General features: G+C 43.1%; 1 protein-coding gene across 5 annotated transcripts in view; it reads right to left on the reverse strand.

Moving 5' to 3' along the window:
- Positions 1-4,791: 4,791 nt before the first annotated feature.
- The window catches only part of IKZF3 (IKAROS family zinc finger 3), an 87,095-nt gene continuing 74,442 nt past the window's right edge, over positions 4,792-17,444 (reverse strand). For all 5 annotated transcript variants that reach the window (XM_032320779.1, XM_032320780.1, XM_032320777.1 and 2 more), the window contains one exon: positions 4,792-6,109. In XM_032320779.1, the coding sequence (XP_032176670.1) occupies positions 5,406-6,109 (704 nt within the window). In that variant the 3' untranslated portion in view covers positions 4,792-5,405. The remainder of the gene's footprint in view (positions 6,110-17,444) is intronic.

Here is a 17,444-nt window from a genome sequence, read left to right on the forward strand (position 1 = left end):
AAAATAACCTATGGTTTTTCCAGTAGCCAAAATGATCCCTCACCAAAGCTCATAGACTGAGAACCTGAACATGCAAAACCACAGTCTGGGTGAAGAGATGTCTGCTTTTCAAATGACCTGCTAATTCTTTGCAACCCACAGTAATCTGGTTTCTGTGAACCCACAGAAGCAGGCCCACCAAAAAGGGTTTTTGTTTGCTAACCTGGAAAAGTCCTTGTATAAATGAGTCACTGGCACTGGGATCATTTTGAATGCTGCCCCATTTTCCTAAAGTGTTAAAATATCTGTTCTCAGTCTATTTAGGAGAGGAAGAAGCAAAGTAACTTCAGAAGCTAGGTCCCACATGCTTGAGAGGAGGTGGGTGACATTTTGGGATGCTCTCCAGGATTTCTAGAGTAGGGTCAACAGGGAGATGGACAGTGAGGACCATTTGAGGAAACTCTAAGTTACTTGGGGAGTCGATAGTCGAGAGCTCATGAGACAGGGAGGGAGCAAAGCCATTCTACTTCCCTGGCTACAATGTCATGAAGTATCTTTAGCATGAAGTTCACTTATACTGGTTCTAATTGTCAGCATATTCTTTACGCTTACACATTAAAATAACATGAAGGAAACTCTGTGTTTGAGATTAAAGGCCTCCACTGGCTACTGAATTACTGAATCATGGTCCTAGAATGGCCTTTGAATATCTCCATGTCTTTAAATTCACATATAGTGCATACAGTAGAAAACTTGTAACCATCTCAAACAGCCCCTGCCCAGTAACACCATCCCCTAGACAAAATTACATAAGAGCTCATAACATCCTTGGGAGGTAGATACTACATCCTTACATTTTTTAATCAAAACATTAACATTCCATTTTCAAACGTCAGCTCAATCAACATCAATGTATACGATAGTCCAGTCTTGTAATATTCAGAGGAAACTTGCATTCAGCTTTTTCAAAGTGCAAAGACCTGGTTATCATGTTGACAGCATGGTGGGGTACACACTATCTACAGCTTGGGTGAATGGAGCTACCGTCCTGTGTTCTGAGCTCATGCAAGTCTGAAGCCTACACTTCTCTTGAGGGCTCTTCTGAGTCCACGGTCCTTAGAGACAATGGTGTCCAGCCCTGGCTTCACTGATCATTCAGAGAACCATTCAGTCCTTCAGCTTTAGAGAACAGAATCCTTTTCCTAGGGTGGCCCAGGTCTAGCCTTTGGTTTCAGGCCAAAATTGTCTTCTTTACAGGCACTTAAGTCCCAAATCCATTGTTTTTCTGAACTCTGCCTACAGAGAGAGGTTCTCTGATCTATACTCTCTGAGCATAAAAATAGCTCCCAATTCTTTAAAAGAGAAGAGACATCATTGTGTATCTCTTATCTTCCTCTGCAAAGCCTGATGGTATTTTCTAGGACAAAATTTACCTTGCTCCACTATCTTTTTATTTTTTATTTTTTAAGATTTTTATTTATTTATTTGACAGACAGAGATCACAAGTAGGCAGAGAGGCAAGCAGAGAGGAAGGGAAGCAGGCTTCCCTGCTGAGCAGAGAGCCCAATGCAGGGCTTGATCCCAGGACCTGGGATCATGACGTGAGCCAAAGGCCGAGGTTTTAACCCACTGAGCCACCCAGGCGCCCCATTCACTCCACTTTCTTGTCTTTAGCTCTTAAATCTCAATTCCAAGTCTTTGTGAAAGAACTTGGCTGTCTCTGAAGGTTCAAATCTTGAGTGGTCTGGTTTCTAGATCTCCACTAGAGACCAATGGATCTGTTATCTGTGGGGTACACTTTAAAGTTAGGACAGTAGCCATTTATTTTATTATTTTTTTAAGATTTTTTTTATTTATTTGACAGACAGAGATCACAAGTAGACGGAGAGGCAGGCAGAGAGAGAGAGAGCGAGAAGCAGGCTCCCTGCTGAGCAGAGAGGCCGATGCGGGACTCGATCCCAGGACCCTGAGATCATGACCTGAGCCGAAGGCAGCAGTTTAACCCACTGAGCCACCAAGGCGCCCCGGACACTAACCATTTAATATTTCCATTATGATCTTACTGCCTGTGTTGGGCTTTTTCCTTTAAAACATGCTAAACCTCACATTTGGCAGAGGGGAAAAAGCAGAGGAGGAGAGTAAGAACAGTGATACAGAGACTACTTGGAAAAACTTTATGTTGGTGTGAGATTTGTTCATAACACAGTGTTTCAACTAAGCAAAATTTTGTGCTTTTTTTCTTTGCAAAAGAAATCTGAGGTCACTTTATATCTGGGCCACTGTGAATATGGGCCTAGCAAAATGTTAAGCACTGCATTTAAAAGGTGAGAAAAGTTGTCACTGACAAAGTCAGAAGCTGCATCAGGAACAGTACAGAGTCGGTAATAAGGGAAAAGATTAGTTAGCTTATCTGTGTCAAGCAAGTATCTTTTAGGGAGAATGACTTAAGGAATCTAAAGGCTGGTGGATTTATCTATATATTTTTTTCCCCTGGTAGTGGTGGTGGAAGTAATGGGGGAGACACTTCTGTTTAGTTCTTGCCAGTAGGAAGTACCTGTGCAACAATTCAAGAGGAGTGATGAGGAACATCTGGAGAGCCAATTCCCTTCCCCCCTCATCCCAATTCTGTCACCTTGGCTGCAAGGGAACTTTTCGTGGGGTTGGTTATTCCCTGGATTGTGGCCCCCTGGGTGTGTGGTGGGAAGTGACGGACAGCTCAGATCTACGGGCTGCTGCAGGACCTCACTGTCCAGTGTGGCTGCATGTGAATCCTGACTCTGCCCTTCTCTTTAAGCAACCGTGCTAAGATTGTCCTTCACCCTCTCCCCGACCCCCAGCACAGGGAAAGGGCATTTATTGATATAAGCGGTGCCTACAGAAGGACATGTTTACCAGTGTGGTACCTGGTTCAACTTGATGGTTTACAAACATGGAGTTTGCATATACAAATTTTCTCTGCACTCGGTGTGCCCCAGCTAGGCCCAGAAGGCTACAATGAAAGTAGCATTTGTGAGTGGTCACCGCACTTAGAAAACTGACCTCAGAAGAATGGAAATCATTCAGAAAATCTGTTAGTCACAGGGAAAATGAGGCATGTCTTCAAAAAAAAAAAAAAAGTCCCCAGCTTAGTGGGATGGGCCTCTTTCACTATCTTAAGGAGCCAACACTGGTTTCTTCAGAAAGACTTTCCCACTAATCTGTTGGAAATGCTTGCTTTCCCCAGTTTTCTCTCCAACCAAATTCTCTTTCTTTTGTCCCCTGAAGAGTCAGCAGGACGTGTGGCATTTCAAGAGTATAACAAGCAGCTCCTCTGCCACAATGCGTGTCAGTAACCTGGCGTAGCTTGGAGTCTAGGATTACGGAAATACAGTTAAATGCTGAGGACTATGAACTGAAATACATCCAGTCTTTTAGCCGAAATCTCAAACATGTTGGGACTGTTACCATGGAATTTCACAAAATCTGTTTTCCTGAGACAGACACCATGCTACAGAGAAGGCTAAGCCATTTGTGCAGTCTGAGGGGGAACATTTTAATTACTGGCAGCACATAAGTTAGTTGAGTTTGAATCTAATGCCTAAGCCCTTTTGAAATACCAAGGCAGATACGTAAAATGCAAATCTAACAGGAATTGGGGATTCTTGACTCTGGTAGAAGTGTGCATAAAACTACTCTCAATTTGTAAATAGATTCCATGAAGTTGTCCCTGGAAGCAGAATTTATTCTAACACCAGTTCTTAAAAAAGAAAAAAAAAAAAAAAAGGCTTTGGCAAGCAGCTGCAGGTGCCACTTTGTGTGTACACTTTGGGGCAAGATCAAAATACCTTCCTGTTTTTTGTTCCTCCCCACCATCCTCTTCACATTCACAACTTAGTAGTTAAAGGAAAAATTTAACACTACCATTTTCACACCAAAGAAATGTGAAACAGGTATTCATATACATATTCTCCTGCTTAGTACCCATACATGAAAAGGCTTAAAAGATAACTGAAGCTACAGCATAATCACATAAATTTAAAGCTGCAAGGGACCTTAGAGAGCGTTTAAGCCCAATTCTTTATTGTTAAAGAAACTTAGTTTTAAGAGTTTAGTGATTTGCCCAAAGTCATATAGCTAATTAGCAGCCAATATGGAATTTGCAAACAGATTTTGGGACCTCTACTGCAGTACTAATTTTACAATTATCCCTGCACTTTTCCTTGATAGCATATCTCTCATAATTAATGACAAAGCTGGCCAATAGATCTGCAGAACCAAGAGCAGACTTTCAGGAATCTTCCTGGCATACAGCAGCTTAAAACAGGGAGAAAACCTTATCCGCCTTGATGAAGGAGAACCTGTTAGCAGGGGTACGCCTCTCTTCACTTCTTCAGGAAGCTTAACACTGAACCAGACAATACTCATGATATCTGTCCCTCATTCTTCTCCTGTGGGAAAGGGGAGACTAAGTCATGCTTTTTGGATTGTCTATTTTCTGTCAAAAAAAAAAAAATTATCGGCAAGTGTGCCTTAGGTCTATATACTAATGCTCCATGAAGAAGACCAAGAACGTTCACAGAGCTGCCCCTCTCCTCCTGCTGCTGAACTATTTCCCCCTCAGAGTCCAGTTCTGCCAATTTCGACGACAGGAAATGGATGCCTTAACAGACAACTTTGTGAAGTTTCAATGATAGTCTATGTTTAAAACCATTAGTTCTTCTGGTATAGAATTTCTCTTATACAGGACTGGTTTAACCCAAAGCAGTTTTTTAATTGGTATGGGAGGCTAGAAGCAGAAGTATCATCGAATAACTTGATTTTTTTTTTTTTTTACTTGTGTGATAAGAAATGGGTCTGCTGCTTGGAGACTGGGGTCTTCAGAAACTGGTAACAGATACTTATTTTATCACTGTTCTTTTCCTTACTATTAGACTCTAATTAGGGATGAGGAGATTATATCCTAGACTTTCAGCCTCTGTTAAGTGCAGAAGGGCATGTCTTCCCACCGAAGTTAGCTGGTGAGCTCTTCTTATGGACCTGGATGTATGACTTTTCCACATATGGCACTGTATCTCAGAAAGAATGTCTCATGCAGCACAGCTGGGGGACTCTTTTGACTGGCAACAAACTCCAAGGACTGCTTGTTCTATTGCTGCAAAAGGTAATGACCAAATACTTCAATGGCTTTTAAATGTCATAAAAACTCAAGTCCCCGATGAGAAAACAAAGGTCTCACAAAAATGATAACATGATATAAAAGCAAACAATTTCTGAATGAAGACAGCATTTCTCTGTTGTCCATGTGAACTTGACCCTTTGGACACTAAAAGTGGTATGGAAAGGGGTTTGGAACTGAGTTTGTTTGGAGAATAGCTTGTTAGGCGGGGTGTCGGTTTTTACAAATTATGTTGAATGCTCAGGCATAAATCATCTCTGGGACCAGATGTTCACTTTAGCATGGCTCTGTGCTCTCCTCTGGCTATGTGAGATGAGAACTCATACCGATCATGGCTTCGATATCCGCACATGTTACACTCAAAAGGGTCACGAAAGCCGTGGCAACCCATGTGAATAGTGAACATCACGTAATCCAGGAAGAGGACTCGACAGTGGTCACACCGATACACATCCATCACCTCCCCTTCTTTGCTGATCACTTTGATGGAGTCTCTCGGACAGATGGGTGGGGGCTTGAGGAGTTCATAAGAGCGGGGGACCTCCTTCAGAAGTGGTATCCCATTGCGGGCCCTAGCGGGGACCATGTGATTTTGCTGGTAGATGTGATTCTGGCGTTCTTCGTGGTTGCTGTCAGTGTCCGTGGAGTCATGGCCACTATTGTTGGGGGAGAGGCCTCTTTCAGAGGGCAAGCTCTTCTCTGGCAGGTGGATATTCTTCTTTTCTAGGTCTTGGGGGGCACCGTTTGGCATTTCGGCACGGGTGAGGGCTATGGGATACATACTGCTAATTACTGGAACCATCTCTGAGGTGGGAGCAGGTGGGGTCTGGACCAAGGGGCGCAGGGCTTCAGCACCAAGGTAGCTGATGGCATTATTGATGGCTTGGTCCATCATCCGGGTCTGGATTATCTCACTCTCTTTCTCGTACATATAGCTAGGATTATAGTTGACGTCAAAGCAGTGACGCTTCTCACCTAGAAGTGAAAGAAAGAATTATAAGAGGAAGAACACAAAGGCAGAGCTTGTTAAATAATCTTCCGGAATCCTTGAAAAGGGAGGAAAGACATGCGGCTTGCTTAAGAACACCCAGCCCAGGCAGGATGCTTCCATTCGGAGCTGGGGACAATCTCAAGGGACAGTGGCTGACAGCACACATTTGGATAGTCAAAATGAACTAAGCCAGTAGGCAAAAGGGGGAAGTCAGAGATGTTGTTAAGCTGAAGCTACAATGTGAGCTGTTTCTACTGCTCACATCAGAGGGGTGTGCTGGAGAAAAGCAGAGAAAAAGAAACAAAAGGACAACAGGGCAGGGTGCCAGGGAGCCAGGGAGCTGCCCCTGTACAGGAGCATGGCCACCTGTGCACTCCGACTGTCCATGGCCTCTCAGTACCCAGTCAATTCCCAAACTATTATTGTGCTTGTTATTTTCTGCTTGTAATACAAGGGAGCTCGGGGGACGGAAGTGCTGCAAGAAGTGGAGACACTCAGCAACTGGCCTCTGCAGCTTTTTAAATAGCTACAGAGGCAGAAAAAATAGCCCCCAAACCTCCAACTTATCACACCCCAAACACATCGTCACCAGACTGAGATTTAAGTAAAAGAACTTCAAATGTAGAAAGTTTTAGAAAAGTTTTCTTGAAAGATCATGGTCTTTGTCCCTTTTATAAAGTACATTATTATTTTGCTTGAAAAAAAAAAAAACAGTATCATTGATACACATGTGATCATTAGGGCCCATCTCACATTTTTTTTTTTTAAAAGACTTTATTTATTTATTTGACAGACAGAGATCACAAGTAGGCAGAAAGGCAGGCAGAGAGAGAGGAAGGGAAGCAGGCTCCCGGCTGAGCAAAGATGGAAGACTCGCTTCCCCGCTGATGGAAGGCTCGATCCCAGAACCCTGGGATTGTGACCTGAGCCGAAGACAGAGGCTTTAACCCACTGAGCCTCCCAGGCGCCCTGGGCCCATCTCACATTTAACTGAAAAATTTATTTGTGGTCACCCTCTCCTACTGCTCATGTCAAACTGCTGAGAAATTCTGAAAACAGAGTTTAGCCACCTTTGGGGCGTGTGGGTGTTGTGTGTTAGAAAACAGAGGCTCTCTGGCCACAGGGAAGGCAGGAGCAGGGTCTGCCGTGATGGCAGATGTGCTCGGTGGTGAGTGGCTGGTAGAAGGCAGAGAAAGCAGGGAGGATGTGTCAGGTACTGAAAGTGAGGCTACCGTATTGCTGATGCTTTTCCATTCTGCAGACACTAGATTCTGGAGAGATTTGCTGAACCATATCCTCTCTTCTGCAACACTCCCTAGGCATGTTATGGTTCCCAGACCTGTCACTGCCACACAGTAAAGGGTCCAATAATGAAAGAACACAAGGAAACAAAATAATTGGAAAAACCGGTTCCTGTTCTTGAGGAATTTCCAACTTAGTGGGAGAGAAACAAGACCTGTATCCGTGGAATCGGAAAAAAAATAAGTGTTAGAAGTTGTGAAAGAGTTGTCCTGCTCTGTGGGGGGCCTTTGATTTTATTCACTTTTTTTAAGACTTTATTTATTTTGAGAGGTGGGGAGGAGAGCACTCGTGTGTGCAAGTTGGGAGAGGGGCAGAGGAAGAGAGAGAATCTCAAGCAGACTCCACACTGAGGGCAGAGTCTGACAAAGGGCTCAATCTCATGACCTGAGATCTGAGCCGAAATCAAGAGTTGAGCCGAAATCAAGAGTTGGACCCTTAACCAACTGAGCCACCCAGGAACCCCTGATTTTATTCTAAATTCCATGTTTGAGGCACTTAAGCAGGGGAGTAACATGTCTTCTATAAAAAGAATTATAAGGCACGATTACAGCAGGTTGGTGTAAATTGCATATTTAAGTGTTAAGGAAGTGCAAAAATTTCAGGAGTACCTGGGACAGGGAAAGCATTTCTTAGAAAACCCAGATTTTGAGAAGAGTCAATATTACTAGTACCACTTAGATTTTCAGAGAGGTCAACAAGACAATCGAGGGAGGAGCATGACTGAAGGCAGGAAGTGGGACTACATAGCACATGACCAGGGAAGAGTAAGAGAGTCTGGCTGTAGCTGTATCTGCAAGTATGAAATACAGAGTTTTCAAACTTCACTTATTCCTTCACATTCTGCAATACTGACACCTCAGGGTAATGTGGTGGTTGAATGCCTGGGTTCTTGGATCATGTGGACTGGATCTGACACTGGCTCATCAGTTACTCGTTGGATGACCTTGGGCTAGTTATTTGACATGTCTGTGGCTCCGTGTCCTCATGTGTAATGGGATAATAATTGTATCTACCTCCCACGGTCACTGAGAAGTGCGTGGAACAATGCCTGATACATAGAAAGCACCTGGTAAATGTGACAGTGTTTTGTTTTGTTGCAGTGAGCTCACATTTTTTTTCTTTCTTTCCTTCTTTCTCTTTCTTTTTTCTTCTTCCTTCCTTTCTTTTTTCCTTCCTCTCTTTCTGCCCCCCTCTCTCTCTTCCTTCCTTCCTTCCTTCCTTTCTTTCTGGCTAAAATGAATTTCCTTTTATTAAAAAAACATTTTAAAATTTATTTTTGAGAGGGAGCATGTGTGAGCTCACAAACAGGGGGGAGGGGCAGAGGGAGAAACAGACTTCCCGCTGAGCAGGGACCCTCATGCAGAACTTGATCTCTGGACTCTCAGATCATGATCTGAGCTGAAGGCAGAGGCTTAACCAACTGAGCCACCCAGGAGCCCAAAATAAATAAAATCTTTTTTTTTTTTAATTTTATTTATTTATTTTGACAGAGAGAGATCACAAGTAGGCAGAGAGGCAGGTAAAAGAGAAGGGGAAGCAGGCTCCCCACTGAGCAGAGAGCCCAGATACGGGGCTCCATCCCAGGACCCTGAGACCATGACCTGACCCGAAGGCAGAGGCTTTAGCCCACTGAGTCACCCAGGTGCCCCTAAATAAAATCTTAAAAAAAAAAAAAAAAAAGAAAAGAAAGAAAAAAGAAAGACAAGGAAACAGAGATTTATTTAAGTTTTGATCATATATTGTGAATACCTGGACACAAAGAACCCCTCTCTTTGTTAAAAACAGAGATTACCAATTGTGAGATCAGTTTGAAAAAAGACTAACATCAAATTAAGTCTAAATCTTTTTCCTTGGAATAATCAGGGAGATTGAAAGAGAACTTAAAAACAAAATAATTTTCTTGCCCTGTGGGCTTCCTGGCACTTTGCATCCCAGATTTAGGGATATATTGAAAAAAGTTAACACGTGGTAGAACCAAAAGATGGGCATTCTGAATGACCAACCATATGATTAGATTTGAACAAAGAGCAAACCGCTTCATGCCCTTAAGCAAGGTAGGCTTGCATCAAAATGTTATTTTCCAAATATTACTGGAAGAACCAAGTGTAAGACCAGAACAATGAGGAACTGGAGCCAGAAAGACCAGCTAAAAGATCTAATCGAGTAAGATGGATTTGTCCTGTGTTCACACTATCTTAAGGCCAACCTGACAGTTTCTAGAGAAATACCTGAGAGAAAAAAATCTGCAAAGAAAAATACCCTGCCTTAGCAACTCAATGAAAAATAACAGGAAAGTAGACCTTTTACAAGGTCATCGGTGGTTCCTATTTTCAACTTCCAGATTGGATATATCTTTGATCAAAGGTGTTTAAAAGAGTGAGGCTGAGAACATGAAAGCCAGCTAAGGTCACAAATATTCATTCCCCTGAAAGTGACACAGAAATAATGAACTTTGGTTTCTTGGCCTTTTCGAGGTCATTGATGATTTCCCAGTGTGGCTGGCTCTACTCTGCTCCTCAAATACCAGGGTCCCCTGAGAATCTTTTTATCTTTTTGTCTAACGGAGAGGTTCCAGAAAGTTTCCGGGGTGGGGCAGGCACATCACAAACTCTGCTTTTATCCTTTCTCCCAAGAGTTTGCTTTACTGAACTAGACCTACAGTTTCACAGTCTCTCCCACCTGCAGCACATGTCAGAAGACAGCTGAATGCTCAAGTTGTAAGAGGCAAAACAGTAAGAGGAAAATACACCCCTGGATGAGTGGAAATATGTGACTGAGTTCTGTGGTTAAGGCAGACCATTGTTCATTGTGAAGACAGGAGAGCCTCAGATCTTCACGTGCATGCAACCTGCAATCATCAGATCCCCTCATCTCTGAGTTACGGTAACTTGAGTAGTGCAGATGATTATCAGTCACCTGTAGACACGATGACTCAATGTGTATGAAACCCAGAAGGGGTAAGCTACAGTAATTGAAAAGCCAACAGCTCACGTTTCTTTAGTAACACACTCATAAAAAAGGTTAGTCAAACCACAAGAGTATAACTTCTCCCAAACCTGCACGGAGCCTCTAGTCCAGCTTGTAGTCAGAATCATACCACACCTTTGAATGATTAATGATCGCAGCTTCAGGCTGAATTAGAGGTTTCCTTCTGATCACAACTGGCAACAGCAAGTCCTGACTTTAAGAACCAGGACCATTCCTTACCTGTGCTATTTTTTTTTTTTTAAGGTGTCCATCCCTACCATCTAGGCTTTGGTAAAGATTTTAAAGATTTTATTTATTTATTTGACAGAGATCACAAGTAGGCAGAGAGACAGGCAAAGAGAGAGGGGGAAGCAGGCTCCCCGCTGAGCAGAGAGCCCAATATGTGGCCTAACCCAGGACCCTGGGATCATGACCTGAGCGGAAGGCAGAGGCTTTAACCCACTGAGCCACCCAGGTGCCCCAAGGCTTTGTTAACTTTAAACCGAGTAACTGGCTGACCCGAAGAGCTGCACTGGGGAGAGGGTGTGCGGTTGTTGGCTTCCAAGTGCCAACTTGAAAGTACAGAATCACCACCTAGAGCTAAAAGGGACCTTAACTGAGCACGTGAATTCAGACCTCTGCCTTTGGGGCTGAGTGACAAGATCCACCACCCTAATCTGTTTACCTCTGGTTTTTATACTTCACGCTATCTAGCACTCTGCCTTATATATACTGCTACCAAGAAGAGCTATGATTTATTGAGCATTTACTATATATCCAGTATTGTCCTAGGTACTTCTTGCATATTCTCTCATTTGCCTAAAATGAATTAGCATCTCTGAGTTAGATGAAAAGCCTAACCTACAAACAGGTTAACTTGCCAAGGTCACTTAGTTAGTAAATGGAGAACTAGGATGCAGCCTAAGGGCCAATATATATAATCTGTCTGTGTCTGACCAGGGAGAGGGAGAGAGAGGATCTTAAGCAGGTTCCACGCCCAGTGTGGAGCCGGATGTGGGGCTCTATCTCACGTCTCTTGAGATCATGACCTGAGCTGAAATCAAGAGTCAGATGCTTAACTGACTGAGCCACCTGGGTGCCCCTGTGCTTGAGCTTTAAGTGATGTTTCCTGGCTGCTACCATGGCTGCATAATCTCACCACTGGGAGTGGCTTCAGATTCTCTGCTGGGATCGTCCCATAAGCAGTGGACAAGCAACTGTGCTTTGTTCCATGTGGACCAGCACCGTGCATTCAAGAAATATCTATGATGCACAGAGTTGCTGTGGTGTTTGTAAGTGCTTAACAGAGTGCCTGGCATATGTAAGCACTCAGTAAGTGCTAGATCTTTTATTATTACTATTGTTATTATTAGCCTCACACCATGTTAGGTGCTTTGAGGAGTACAAACAGAACTACAGTCCAACAGGAGATGCAGCATTTACACAATTTCATTACAAATTGGTACCCCTAAAACTATGTGGTGGGACAAAGTATAGTCAACAAAGTGAAGAGAGAAAAATACAGCTTCTCAAATATGCCAAGTGATGTGGGACAAATATTACGCTTATTTTTAAAACTCTCCTTGTAATCTGAGGAGGTGGCAGTGGTGGTGGTGGAGACAGTTCTGTACATCACAACAAACTGTTAAACTCATCCTGAGTACAGTGGGAGAACAGAGCAGAAAGAGAACTCAGGAGACTAAGGGAATGTAGACCACGTGTACTTTTTTTTTTTTTTTTAAGATTTTATTTATTTATTTGTCAGAGAGAGTGAGCACAGGCAGACAGAGTGGGAGGGAGAGGCAGAGGGAGAAGCAGGCTTCCTGCTGAGCAAGGAGTGTGATGTGGGACTCAATCCCAGGATGCTGGGATCATGACCTGAGCCAAAGGCAGCCACTTAACCAAGTGAGCCACCCGGGCATCTTTTTTTTTTTTAAGAGATTTGGGATGCCCGGTTGGCTCAGTCGGTTAAGCCACTGCCCTTGGCTCCAGTCCTCCATGGGGCTCCTTGCTCAGCGGGGAGCCTGCTTCTCTGCCTATGTCTGCCACTCTACCTGCTTGTGCTCTCTCTCACAAATAAATAAATAAAACTTAAAAAAAAGATTTATTTATTGGGGCTCCTGGGTGGCTCAGTCAGTTAAAGGTCTGCTTTCAGTTCAGGTCATGATCTCAGGGCCCTGGGATCAAGCCGTATGTCGAGCTCCCTGCTCAGTGGGGATTCTGCCTCTGCCTCTGCCTCTGCCTCTGCCCCTCCCTCTGCTCTCTCTCTCTCTCAAAATAAATAAAATCTTTTAAAAAAGAAAACAAATAAAGATTTATTTATTTGTTTTAGAGAGAGAGAAAAAGAGCAGGCGGGAGGGGCAGAGGGAGGAGAGAGAGTCCTAGGCAGACTTGTCACCAAGCGTGAAGCCTCAATCAGGGCTCGATCCCAGGACCCAAGATCACCACCTAAGCCGAAACCAAGAGCTGGATGCCTAACAGGCACTCCAACCACATGTACTTTTTTTTTTCTTTTTTTCTGTGCGTACTTTTAAGGGCAGATGGGAGGGAGGGCATTCCAGACAGACAGCCTGGACAGAACCATTACATACAAAAGGGAAAGTATTACACAGAAGTGCAAGTAGTTCACTGTGGCTGAATTAAAAGATTAGTTGGCTGAAATGATAAATTTAGAAAAGGTAACTTGGAGACAGATTGTGCAAGGCTCAGAACACCTGGGTGGTTCAGATTTTATTCCAATGGGAAGCCACTGAAAGGTTTTTTGAAGGGGAGGGGGATGATTTGAACTTTAGAAATATAACACATTTCCACTATTATAGGCACCATGAGGGGTGATGGGAAATACTTGGGTTTTCTTTTTAAGTTTCTTCAAGTCACTGAACTGTACCTTCTTTTTCTTTTTTTTTTCTTTTTAAAGATTTTATTTATTTATGTGACAGAGAGAGAGAGATCACAAGTAAGCAGAGAGCCTGACACAGGGCTTGCTCCCAGGACCCTGAGACCATGACCTGAGCCGAAGGCAGAGGCCTTAACCCACTGAGCCACCCAGGTGTCCCTGAACTGTACCTTCATGCCATCTCCCATGTGCACTATCGCTTACAAAAGAGTTGGGGACCAGGCAGGAGGGTAAATGGAATATCTGTGAGGTGATGGCTCTGCTCTCAAGCTAAATGAGAGTAAAGTGACTAACATTTCTTTCAGGAGGAGGAAAGTAGAAGGGAGCCACAGAATAGGCAGGAAGGAGAGCAAACACAGAGAGAGCCATGGGGTGGGGGGGCGGTGAGGAAAACTGAGGTGAAGACCATGTTCTGTTGGGGCAGAAGCCTTGTCCTCTACGAGACGAGCTATTCGGGTGTCACCAGTTCCGATGGAGTCACCAGGGGAAAACTATTTTTCTCAAGAAAATACACCCTCTGGGCGGGAAATGACCGCCCTTCCTCAGGGGCTTTTTCTTCCACCAGCTTTCAGTGACTACATTCCTCTCTGTCCAGAGCCTTGGTGCAGCACACATGACACACGCTGCTCAGGGTGACCTCCCAGGGAAGGAAGGCCTTGGACTGTAGCTTGTCGTAGGCCTTGGTCCTTACCCTGCTCTGTCACCCACTAGGTGCATCTCTCCATCTCTCCAATCCTCCCTCCTTCCCTGGGAAAAGACCTCTGCTGGGTGTTCCTGATATCCCTTCAAGCTCTAAAACCTTATGATTCTGTAGTACTTATAGGATTATAATTTCAGCCCTTCGGGAAGGGGTAGTAGAAGATACTTTTTGCTGTTAGAAACGGGTATTCAAACTGCTTCCTGCCGCTCTGTTAACCAAAGCAGACAATTTCTCATTAGTTACTTCACAGGGAGAATTGATGGTGTTTGTTGAAGTGTCAAAACCTCACTAACATGTTTACTGCGGGTGAGTGAGATCTTTCTTCATGTTCTTTTCAACATGCAAACTTCCTTTAATAAAATAATACATAAAATTAAAAATAATAAGGAGATGCTATGGTAACCACTTTGGTCGGAATAACACATCTGTTTTTGGAGGAAGAATGAAAATCAGAAAAAGAAATATGCAGAAATGTAGTCATTTTCCTCCTCCCTCCAGGAGAGAAATCTGGCCTCTATTTTGAGCCAAGTATTTGAAGATGGCCTAGTTAGAAGTCTAGTCAAACAAGTTTATAATAGGAGAATAAGATGCAGAGAAAGGACAACTTTTAAGAGGGTTAGGTGCTAAAAGTGAGCCATTGTGTCCTTCAAAAAGAGCAATGAAGAATTATTTTGATGATGTAAAGATGCTGATTTCTAATGAAGGTATGTCAGTTTATGTCTAAACACAAAGAATGAAACAAAATTTCTTGGAGAATTAAGAAAGAAAGGATTTTATTTTTCATCTACATGGGCAATTTAATTGTACTTTTACTCTTCAACAGAGGAGTGTTTTTGTGTTTCTAAATGCACTTAGACTTAACCCAATCTGTCTCTCTTCCTCAGTTCACTTCTAATGTGTGAAAAATGCTACCTACTGGTAGTTCTCTTGAGCCTGCTGAAAAAGTAGCAGGCTGCCCTGAAGGCATAATTTCACCTTTACCCTCATAGTTCAAGAGGTCAGGGAAGCCAAGGTTGGTCTGAATGCTGTGCAACTGTCAGCAAGGATTAAAGGGAGTGACTCATTCTTCCTTCACACTTTACTTTTTGCCATTTCTCTGGCAGCTGAATCTTTTCAGAAGACGGCACCGTGGAGAGGAAATACAGGAGACAGAAGAGAAGAGGAGGGAAAACATTAGCCCTGTAGGTTCTGCAGCTCTTCATCCCATTCAGGGTCAAAATGCTCCTTCTCTCTCCCCAGTATTACTGTTTTCTCTGAAAAAGGTTGATTCTATTAAATGACTCAAGGGGTTTCCTTTATTTGAAAACGATCTCCAAAAGGGAGGTTCAGGTTATAAGCTAATTCCAAAAGATTAGAACAGGGCTTAGGAACAAGAACATCGTGGGTACGGCAGGAGCGCTGTCGCCACTTCCAGAAGGGAATGAATGGGTGGGCGAGAGAGCAAATGAACAAGCAGTAATGAATGGCCTCAGTACAAGAGATGAATGTTGGGCTAATGCAGCTGTTTTACAGATTCCCAGATTTAACCACACCTTCCTAAAAAACAACAACAACAAAAAACCCCACAAAAAACCTAAAGTATATGACATGGTTCATAACATAAACATGTTGCCTGTATAACCTTGAGAAAACAGTTACCTGAATCTACACATATGGGCTTAGAAACACAAAATGGTATTCATAATTGCAGCCTTTGCTAATTCATCGTGCAGACTTGTAGAATGAGAGAGCTGGGAGGGACATTCCCGATCACCTCATCACCTATTCAGTCTCCTCATTTCACAGATGAGTAAACAGAGGCCCAGAAAGGTTATGTGATTTGTCTAAACACACACAGTTAAGAAATGACTGAGCTAGAATCGGAACCTGGGTCATTTGGCTTCAAATCCAGTGTTCTTCCTACTATGCAATACCAAATTTACCAAACAAAATTTCCCCTGGTTACTCAGGGCCCTGAAGCCCTGAAGTTGCTACCTCAGCTTAAATCAAGAGCTAACCCTTACTAGGTTTCCTGATTCCAGCATAGAGAGAACATAATGGTTCCGAAGATGAGAGACATCAGTATCTGTAAGCATCTCTCCTGAGTCTGGAAATGAAGGAGTAAAAATCCTCTGCTTACAAGGGTAACAAATGGAACAGATCCCTGATGCAACAAGCAGAATGGTATGGACTTGGACATAGGAAATGTGTTTTCTTAAACCCATGAAAATATCACAGCAAATTTTATTATATTAAGTAGGGTTTCAGCTCAACTATAGGTTAGGACAGGGGCGTCTGGGTGGCTCAGTTGGTTAAATATCTGCCTTTGGCTCAGGTCATGATCCCAGGGTCCTCGGATGGAGCCCTGCATCAGGGCTCTCTGCTTCTCCCTCTCCCTCTGCCTGTTGCTCCCGCTGCTTGTGCTCTCTATCAAATAAATGGATAAATCTTAAAACAAAACAGGGGTGCCTGGGTGGCTTAGTCGTTAAGTGTCTGCCTTCAGCTCAGGTCATGATCCTGGGGTCCCTGGATGGAGCCCCACACTGGGCTCCCTGCTCAGCGGGAAGCCTTCTTCTCCCTCTCCCACTTTCCCTGCTTGTGTTCCCTCTCTCGCTGCATCTCTGTCAAATAAATAAAGTCTTTAAAAAACAAAACAAAACAACAACAAAGCAACTATATAGGTGTAGGACAGCTACAGGAACCAAGCATCTTCTTTCATATGTTAGTTCTCTTAGACCAAAGAGCCTTGACCATAATTCCATTGAAATTGAGTCACTTCACATTTTTTTTCCTGGCCCATTTCTCCCCATGTCCCTCTCCACATCAAGTACAGGCATTTCTAGAGTCAAAATTTTCCCCAAATCAAATTACAAAGTAAATTACACTCATAGAATAAAAGCCTCTACTTTGCTTTGTTCTGACTCCAGTCAGAACTTCTTCACAGAAGTGGAAATCAAAAGATGTATGAGCAATGTCTTAAGATCATGTCTTGGAATCACAATTGGCCCACTTGATCCACTGCTCCTAAACCCCAAATGAAGGTCACTACACGCCCCCTGACATTTCTCACAAAGAAGGGGGAAGATGGTAACAGGGGTGGGGGGCGGAGGGGTGTGTCTCTCTAAACTGAAATGCACCAGCTTTATTCAGTCTGACACAATTCTTTAAGTGATTAAAAGGATACAAAACTCTCCAGCTAATCACAATAAAATAAATAAGGCATAAGCACTTAAACAAGCATAAATATTTACCTAGGTAATTTAAAAATATATTAGTTCTTTCAATATGTCTCTATAATGCATATAAAAATCTGCCTGTAAAAAAAGATCTAGACCAGAATAAAATTTAACCAGATTTAAAAACTAGGCAGGTACTTAGTATCTATAAAAGCTACTGAAAAGAATTAAGCACAAAAGGATTGTAGTAAGACATCAGCAGCACCAAATAGCTTTGGAAAAAGAGATTGACAGGTTTC

Source organism: Mustela erminea, chromosome 18 (genome assembly GCF_009829155.1).
Source record: "Mustela erminea isolate mMusErm1 chromosome 18, mMusErm1.Pri, whole genome shotgun sequence".
Classification (NCBI taxonomy): domain Eukaryota; kingdom Metazoa; phylum Chordata; class Mammalia; order Carnivora; family Mustelidae; genus Mustela; species Mustela erminea.